General features: G+C 41.0%; 1 protein-coding gene across 2 annotated transcripts; it reads right to left on the minus strand.

Annotated features, from left to right (window-relative positions):
* Nucleotides 1-1553: 1553 nt before the first annotated feature.
* LOC105828438 (integrator complex subunit 6) lies at nt 1554-9669 on the minus strand. 2 transcript variants are annotated; one of them, XM_012666761.3, is made up of 9 exons: nt 8496-9669; nt 8011-8088; nt 6294-6533; nt 6022-6202; nt 4949-5820; nt 4590-4865; nt 4173-4512; nt 3281-4084; nt 1554-3129 (listed from the first exon to the last, which is right to left on the minus strand). In XM_012666761.3, exons 1-9 carry the CDS (start codon nt 8610-8612, stop codon nt 2918-2920), a joined length of 3120 nt encoding a protein of 1039 aa, XP_012522215.2. In that variant the 5' UTR covers nt 8613-9669; the 3' UTR covers nt 1554-2917. The 2 variants fall into 2 exon arrangements, with proteins under 2 accessions (XP_012522215.2, XP_012522214.2); XM_012666760.3 differs by having other exon boundaries at nt 8166-9669.
* Between the last annotated feature and the right edge of the window lie 82 nt (nt 9670-9751).

Below are 9751 nucleotides of genomic sequence, written 5' to 3' on the forward strand. Positions count from 1 at the left end.
AATTTAATTTGTGGATTTGTAAAAAAGAATCATTCTTAGCATGATTTATTTTAACAATATATAATAATAAATTACTGCAGCTGTAACAAAAAAAGAACTGTAACCAAGGTACTTGAAACATCGAAACATCTTCAATTATAATCTATTAATCTTTTTGACACAATCGCACTTAGTTTATATTATATTAATTTTTATATCAATTATCATTCTATAATTGCCTATTCACTTTTCTTTGGAGCAAATAAGCGTCTAGCATCATCGTCTGGATAAGACTCAGCTAAGCTCCATTATTATAAAATAATTTACAAGATAGTCAACATATTTTCAACTAATAAATACAATTTCAACCACATCTTCTAAAATATATGAACATTGTTGATGTCCACAAGAAAACATGTGGTTGATTATCTCACTTAGAATATCGACAAAATATCAACAAGAATTTCAGAGAATTAAAAATATATTAATGAAAATTTCAAAATCCATAGAGAAAATATCTCACTTCTTTTTTCATAAATAAAAAGAAAACAATTTCTAAAGACTACATATAAAATAAATTTTTACAATGATTGAATAATATGATATGTCTTATATTTTCCATCTTGGATTCCCTTTGTTTAAGGGTGAGGAGGGATCAACACAGTAGAAATTAATACTTGCTAAAATACCATAAAATGCAAAAATCGATTAATAAGTAAGATAACCATCCTTGTCTATTGCTACCCTATATAATATTTGGTCAAATTATTTCCGATATAAAGTAAGCGATTTTATTATTTGTATAACTAATAATAATATATAAATAATTATCGCTATTAACATACACTCTTTCAACCCACATGTACTTCAATAATTTTTTTTTAAGAATATAACATTACTTTGAATCTCTCTGCTGTGCACATACTGTATAAAGATTCGAGACAAAACACAAAATTTATTTTGCTCCATATGTTATTTCAGTTATATAATGCAGTTTTGATTCTGTTATACTATACATTTGTTTAAAATTTGTATACAATGAAGATTTTCTGGTTCCTATCTTGTCTTCAATCATACAGTATTATAGTGTAATTAGAATTTTTTAATACAAAATTTGTTACACATTTTTCATCTTTCGTATACGTATGGATGCGCGTGCGTGCGTATGTCATAAATATATATATATATATATATATATATATATATATATATATATATTCAATTTTGTATAATATAACAGAAGGTTTCCATACAGAAATTGTCCACGTAAAATAATAGAAAATTTTGTGTGCACTTTTTGCATTGCTTCTGATGTACAATATATCTTTAATTAAAAATATTAAATTTTAAAATATACATTTTTAATGTGTAAAATAAAATAAAAGCTTTTAGTGACATGATGAGTTGAATACATTATCTCAATTTCAAATAGCATCAGGCACTGTCAACCCTTCATAGATTTCATGATAAATTTAAATCTTTAAACTCTCATTTAGATATTTTTTAGTATGATGCCGTATATGCGACAGGTCTCGCAGCTTGAAAACTAAAGAAGAAAACACTGCAACCAAGAATTTTTACTCGTTAGTAATATTTTAATTTAGTAAATTATACAATAATTTTTTATGTGCTATTTTCTACAATTTTTCTCCTCACACATAATAAGATATGTTCTCAATCTTTATATAAAATTATCTGTATATAAAAATTGCGATCATTACTGTGTGTCATCGATAGAAAGCCAGGTCTTGATTTGTTTTCATGACATCAAAGTACACAACAGAATTTGCTACAATTCGATACAGTGTTAAACTATGGCATTTTATTAAACTTAATAGTATTGATCACAAGTAACTATAAATAGGTTAAATGTAATAGAAAATGTAAAATGTAAGGGTGTAAAAGTGTAATTAATTATTCTGTCCTAATTTCGACATTGGGCGCTAAGGGTTGGATAGAATTATGCTGATTCATTTGATTGCACTTGCATTTAGAAAAATCTTTGAATACAGTTTCACATTTAAAGAATAAATATAAACAATCCATTATTATCCTGCATACGCGCAATTATGTTGTCTTGTATGCCAGCATCCAAGACATTTTCAATATGTGCGCCAAATGATATCCGGCAAAATTCCGAGATGAAAAAGTACATTATAATAGACGACGAAACGAAAAATATACAAGAACACGTATTTGCATGTAACAATATACAAACACGCGTGTACCGATGAAGGATAATAAACGTACGTATGTGAATATATTATGTTACAATTATGTGTTGTATTATTTGGGATATTATCACCCAGGATGAGAAAATCCCGGATTAGATTAATGCCCGTACTCATAGTCACATCTTATATTCAAGAAGTCTTCAAATTTACCTTCAGATGTTCTGTAACCAATAAAATAATCTGTACGGAATCTGAAGATAAACTTAAGGAAAGCTTGAATATAAGGCCTAATTATGAATGTGGTCATAAGATTTAAAATAATAATAAATTTTAGAAAAAAATATATTATCAATCATACATATTATCAATCGAGAAATATAATAGAAGTTGGTATACATGGCTGGATATATTGCTCTATTTTTTTCACATCACTAGTGATAAATTAATTATTGCTTTAATTCATGGCTGCAGAGTGCCACGTGATAATACATCCAAAGCTTTTTTAACAATTGATCACGTGCAAAAGTATATAAGATAAAAGAGACGACTTTTCGTGGTTGACGTCGAAAATGCTATTGAAATTTACCATAAAAAATGTAATGGAAATTCACTCAAAATTGCGCAAGTTTTTTCAGAAATTGTCAAAAGCAATCTGATTCCAAAAAGATCAAAACCGCTAAGATCTCTGACAAAAACCTACACAAAGATTTTCTCACAACATGTCTTCTATACCATTAAGATAATGCCCTGATTACGCATGTATCTTAATAACTTATCTTCGTGGCACCATTGTGATTCAGCTTGTGATTTATAGTGCAACTGTCCTCTTGAATGGTTTTAAGATATTCTTCTAACAGTGATGCCAAGTTATGGCGTTTAAAGCGTAATGATTCTTTTACTATGTCTTGTACAAACGCAAGCCGTATATCTAGGGTCCCCTGAACTTGATGTAAGTGTGAAAACAGTGTTGCGTAATCTGAAATGAAATGAATTGATCACGTGTTAATTGCTGTTACGAGAATGTTATCGTTAGCGATAGATAAGTACGATCAATCTTTTGTCAATCATTAATTTCACAATGTTTCTCGGGCTACAAGAGAGAACCAACTGGCGCGTTGAAGACTTACTTTTCCCTCTTCTTCGTACTTCCTTGTAAACAAGTGTCCGGATACTCAAATTGTGCCGCCTGATGTCTTCCAGTTCTTTCTTCGTCAGTTTCCTCTCCTTCTCCGTCTTCGGTTCCCGCTTCTCCTCTACGTGATTTGTCAATTTCTCCTCGGTAGCACTGTTGTCCACTACTCGCACGTTATTCTCGATGCAATCGTTAATTGGTGGTAATCGACTACACTCGTTCCTCGCGTTATCTGTCCGTTCACTTTTAACATCACTCTTCGATATCGCGTCGACATTGTTAATTATCGGCGTAAGAACGGGCGGCGTGTCCATATGGTTGTTAACGTGTTCCACCGGGATCGGCTCGAAAACTGGTATAATCGGCATTTCCGCGAGACCGTTTACCAACTTTTCGGACACGCTTGAACACGGCAACGACACGTGCGATACGTTGGACAAACACAAAACCGGCGGAGTGCTCATATCGGCGATTGGTGTCGGTGTTATTGTTGTTGCTGCTGCTGTTGCTGCAGCTGTCGTCCCCGTCACTTGACTCTTCGTCTCCTCTATCACCCAGGGAATCGGCGAACTCGGTGGAGTATTAGTAGGCGAATACGAAGGCCGTCGCACAATTACGTCTTTCGGTATAGGTCCAGGTTTTCTCTTGTTAGGTGGTGGTCTCGGAGAGGACGAGCCCACGCTGTCCGATTGCGGCAAGGTCCGCTTGAGACCGCCTTTCGATGTCGAAGATGTCGCGCCGACCATATCGATGTCTGCCTCATCTACCATCATTCTCTTGTCTATCTTAAAGGGATTGCCTACGATCAAAACAAAGTATAATTATCTTTCCATATACAGTTGTACATCGCAGAAAAAGTTTTCACAAGCGCTTCGCTAAATAATTACCAAACATGTGCTGTCTAACTGGTACACTTTCAATCTCTCTCAACGGCGGAGTCATGCGTTTCAGGTACTCCTGATAATTTCCCATTTGAGCTAGAGGCATCGAATGAACGTAATCGTCATCAAGTAATTTTGTATGCAACAAGCCAGGCTGCAGAAAATTCGCGCGCATCCGCACGACTTGATCGAGCAGCGACTTCCTCGGTACATCGAAGGCGTTCCTGTAACTGTGCGCGCCACGTTGCTGCTGCTGATTCTTCACTATCCCAACAACAAAACCTCCGAACTCGTTCAGTTGGTCGCGGAGACCTGTGAATTTGTCTTGCAACAAAGGATGGGACACCTACAAAGCATACATATAAACTTTTAGTATTGTACAATAACATATGACATTAATTGTTAGGTGTCACTGAACCTTACCAAATCTTTTTTCAGCGGTGTCTTTGGTATAACTCTCACTCCTTCCGTCACCACGCTCGTGGTACAATTAGTTAAATTCTTCGTAAGATTCGAAGCAGCGACTTGCTTAGAAATAACCTCATTACAGAGACGATCAAATTCGATCTTGGCTTGATTCTTCAATCGCTTTAAATAGTTTAAAACGCTATACGATAAAGAATTATCCATATTATCGGGTATCAAGGTTTGTGCCAGAGGTGCAGATGCCCCCATCCTAGTTAGCGCTCTCCTCAACGACTGCAACACATAAACAATGCTTTGATAAAAATGTTTTTAAAATATTTGTAAAATTATTTACATAAAAATATAGAAGAACTCACGGCAGCATAATAAGTAGGCATGGTCCTTATGTAACTCTGAAACTGCGCCCTCCATTCGGGTGTTGGTTTTTGCCTGTGCACCTTGAAGAGCTCTTCCAATAGCGGTAATAGCACAGGATAGTTATAAGGCATGACAAACAGATTTACACACGTCAAGTTTGTACTAGCTTTCAAGTAACCAAATGGATGACCCACTTCACTTGACTTATACGAATTTGCGACAAACACTTGCCAACATGTTGTCGGCTGTTTTCGAGCTAAGATATACTGTGTCAGAGGGCTAGGTTCTAGCTCGTACTTGTCAAATGGCAGGTTTTCGATCACCATCGGTTCTTGACTGGTGCATGTGAATTTGACGTTCGGGTGCGCCGATCTTGGTGGTAACGAACTAGCGCTAAGATCCGGCCAGAAACTCTCGGGGATTGGCCAGAAACCTACTGCAAACCCCTTCTGAGCTGACCGCGGCACATAGATCAAACGTCTACAAGAATGCCAGGCCGTGTTTGCAGGAGCTTGAGTTGGAGCTTGAGCTTGAACTGGAACTTGACCTTGAATTGGAGTTGAAATTGGAACTGGAGCTACAGTTGAAGTTGAAACTGGCGTTGGCGCTGAAGCTAGAGCTGGCGCTGGCGCTACAGCTGGAACTGGCACATTAGGATACTGAGCGCGTAGTCCGTTTGTTGCATTACCGTCCTCTTCGTTCTCTTCCTCCTCCTGATGTTGCGCCGCAGTCTGTTGGCCTTCAAGGACCAATGGCGGTGGATCAGGACCAATTTTTTCGAAATTTATTACCACACCCGATTGTACCTTTTGCACCAGCGAATCTATGCACTGGATCATCATTCTAAAAGACGTGATGCAGTACGAGCGGCCTATAACATAAATTCAATTTAAAATTATTACTTCAATCCTCAATCTTTTTAGCGCATATCCTGAATCATAAGCATTATTGCTGATTTAAAGGCTACATAGCGTTTTCAACTATCTAAACCCATCTTAATATTGTACAATCGTAATATTGTACAATATTAAGGTGCATCTAAAAGCTTAAAATGACAAAGTGCATCTCCTACCTCCAGTCACTTCACACATTGCATCTATCGGTGATGCGTCACTCGCGACTAATCCGATATCTCGTTCAACGGCCGGTGTTCCTGATAATCGTAGTACCAAAGAGAATAATCTTTGGTCCCATCTAAATGGCTCTTTTGTCAGTTCCGATCCAGGTATTGGGGAATGCATCGGTAATGTAAACTATAAAAAAAATTTATTGGTCTTTATACTTTGTCTTTATGATGAAATGCACATGCTTTGCTTAATATTTGCAGCAGAAGATTACACTTACATCTTGGTGGACTCCATTAACAGTCGTATATTTTCCTCCATCTGTTATAACGACTATAACGGACGGCTCTAAATAAAATGGGCATCTCCCTTGTCCATATGTATCTATACCAGTCTGCATACGATTTATGTTGAGCACGTCCAATGCGTGCTTCAAGGCGGCACCTAGTGTTGTCAAGCCAATGCACTGCAAGTTCTTCAGTTCGTTCATGAAAGTTGCCAGATTCTCCTTCCATCCTGCCTAAGAAAATATGTAAAATAAGTATTATATATAGTTTCTTTTCAAATTAATTTCTAACATAATATAAAATTATATTTTTTAACAAAGATAATTGTATTCATTAAAAATAAGCCACAGAAGATTTCTACTGGATTTAAGTCTTAGGTCCACAATGTTAGAAATTGCTCTAAGATCTTTTATACATACATACATATATATACACATACATATATGGAATGAATAATTGAATACATCTTTAAACATATTTATAAAATTTGAAATTTCTTTTAACATTATGCATTTCTATTATTTACTAAAATAAATTCATGATAATATTCTTTTAATTTTCAACTGTCAAAATCTAGGATTCTGCAGAAGAAATTTTCAAGATGTATTGTCAAACTAATTAATTTATTTTTAAAATCTGCGAGAAATATTTAGAATTGTCTACATTTTTTTTTCTTTGTCTTATGTCTACCAATCATTTCACAATTTGATCAAATGCATCAAAGCTTTATCTAAAATCTTAGAGCAATTTCTAACATTGTAGACCTAAATCCAGTAGAAATCTTCCATGGCTCACACACACACACACACACACACACACACACACACACACACACACGCGCGCGCGCGCGCGCGCGCGCATGCATATCACCAGACACTTTATTAAGTTCCATAGAAGAACTTCCATAGAAAAATAGGTATTATTCACATGTACTCCAAAAATAAAAACAAACATTCCATATATATACCACACAGTCTATTTATTTCAGCCTTTCGCCCAAATTATCTTTTCTCTTTCAACGTAGAGACGAAAAAGAGAAAAGATGAATGGTAAAAGTTCAGCTGAAAAGAACAGACCAGCAACTTGTAAAAAGTTAACTGAAAAGTAGAAGATTGCAAACACGAGATAAATTGCAACTAGGGAACAATGACGAAGAGTAATAGAGAAAACACGAGAGAATACGAATCTCGGACAAATTTAAAAAAAAAAAAACGGAGGCAACGTAGCGTTTATATCTTGTGAAATTGGCGCGCAAAGTCGCGCGATGCGGGAGGGCGCCAAAGACGCTTTCCTCTCTCGGACAGAGGCGCTTTTTTCTCGCCTCGCGGCACCTCCGGCAACGCGCATCTTTCGCAGCCGTGTCTGCCGTGTTGCACGGGGCAGAGAACGATGACGGCCGGAGGGAGGGTCGGGAGAGGAGAGGGGTCACGCAAAGCAGAGACACGGAGCCGTGTCCGTGCGCCTTCGCGTATCCCCTGCGCATTAATTATTCGACGCCATTAGGCGAACCTAACCCAACTCGAGACCGACCGCTCGAAGGAGAGGGAGAGCGAGCGCTTCCTCTCCCAGGGAGCATCCTCGCGTGGATGGGCCGAATTAACGTGAATGACGTGAAAGGGTGAAACATGTAGGTGAAATGCAGAGGACAGGAGACGTGAGGAGAACCGAAAGGAAAAACGGAGGGAGGGGCACGCGCGACGGAGGATATACCTTGATGTTCTGAGGTGGATCTTCGAAGGTCAGGAGCATGTAACGATCCCCGCGGCTCTCCGGCGATCTCTGCCGCACCTGGAAGAAGGATTATTACATTTCTTTGTCTTTTTTTTTTTCATCGAGGGGTCAACACACGCGCGTTTTCCACGTACATGCGGAACCGCGTGCCGACGTTCGTCACAATCCTCGTCGCCGAGAAGGCTAGGTGGCCTGAGAGAGAAAGAGAGAGAGAGAGCGAGAGAGAGAAAAAGAGATATGGAGATAACGCGGAAAGAAGAGACGGGTTTATACTTCCCTCTTCCTTTCCTTCCCTTCTTCTCCCTCCCCTTCTTCTCCATCCCTCACAGCACCGCGCACTGGACGACGAGGACGGTGACTCGACTCAGCTCGGCTCACCGCGGTGCGGTGCGGTGCGGCGCGGCATGGCGCGGTGTGGCGCGACGCAGCGGGTAACGAGCTGCGTCCGCAACCTCCGGGCGTACCTTCACGAAGGTTTCCACGGCGCTCTTGGCTACGTCCAAGAGCGTGGGCCGCCCACCCAAATAAGCCCTCTGATTCATAGAGGCCGACGTGTCGATCAGAAATACTATTATGGTCATCTTCAGGGAAGCTACGACGACGGCGGTGGCGACGGCGACGACGGCAAAAGGACCAACAACGACAGCGACGATGACGGCGACGGCAGCGGCAGCGGCTGAGACGACGGCAAGCGGCAAGCGACGGTGACGACGACGGGAGCAGAGTAGCGCTCACGCGTCGTAACGTTCTCGTGTTCGTTTGTTAACTGACGGGTATGACCGAGACGCGGCCCCGTCGAAACTAGCTAGGTAGGCGCCCTACAACGGCGGCGGCGGCGGCGACGACGACGACGGCGACGGCGACGGCGACGACGGCGGCGGCGACGGCGTGGAGCATAGCTGCCACGATCATGAAACGGCTCTGCGAGTACGCTCTCTGAGAGATTCTCTTTTATCGTAACGGCGCTCGCTTGGTCCGTTCCTCCCTCTCTCCTCTCGTGCGCGCTCTTTCGTTTGTTGTACGTTTACCGTAGCGCATATATGTGTGTGTGTGTGTGTGTGTGTGTGTGTGTGTGTGTATCTCAACGAATACGTATGTCATAGGAGCGCGCGCGGAGCACAAGAGGGTATATCTCGCGTGTATGTGTATATCGCCACCACCCCTCTCGCCGCTCGTCGGTGCCGATGCCAGCGCGGCACGGTTTCTCTTTCTCTTTAACGCGAATCTAACCTATCGTCTCCCTCGTGTTCGCGCACCACTCGCCCCGAGCGTGCGTCCTTCTCTCGTAGGTCGCGCCCTCTCGGTCGGTCGGTCGGCGAACATACACGTAACGACAGGAGCGTGCCACGTGATCGCGGTTGGCCGCGCGTGATTGGTCCCTCGCCGCTCGCCGTTCGCGCTAACTGCGCGCGGCTTCGCGCTGCACTCAGCTGCACTCTCTCGCGCCTCGCGACGCCTCCTCGGAGTGCAGGCGGGTGCACGCGGGAGACCTATTTCTTCTCTTTCCGATCGACTTGTCGCATCGCACGCCGTGCGGCGTGCAACTTTGTGACGCTTTGAAGAATACGACGCTGTAACTTCCGCGTCTTCCCGGAACGGAGAGCGAGAGAGACGACGATCGAACGAATTTCGCTAGACCGACGCGGACGGGCTATCGTTCGTCTCGATTACTCCGACCGCTGACAGGCGACAAGCGTGTCGGATGACGCTGCGTAGGTGG

Source organism: Monomorium pharaonis, chromosome 5 (assembly GCF_013373865.1).
Source record: "Monomorium pharaonis isolate MP-MQ-018 chromosome 5, ASM1337386v2, whole genome shotgun sequence".
NCBI lineage: Eukaryota > Metazoa > Arthropoda > Insecta > Hymenoptera > Formicidae > Monomorium > Monomorium pharaonis.

Excerpts from the sequence above, each read along its gene's own strand:
- LOC105828438 (XM_012666760.3), bottom strand. The coding sequence starts at position 8,351 with ATGGAGAAGAAGGGGAGGGAGAAGAAGGGAAGGAAAGGAAGAGGGAAG. Across the intron at positions 8,089-8,165 it reads GTCGGCACGCGGTTCCGCAT|GTGCGGCAGAGATCGCCGGA; the intron begins GTACGTGGAAAA and ends TCCTTCTTCCAG. Across the intron at positions 4,085-4,172 it reads AGTTAGACAGCACATGTTTG|GCAATCCCTTTAAGATAGAC; the intron begins GTAATTATTTAG and ends TTTTGATCGTAG.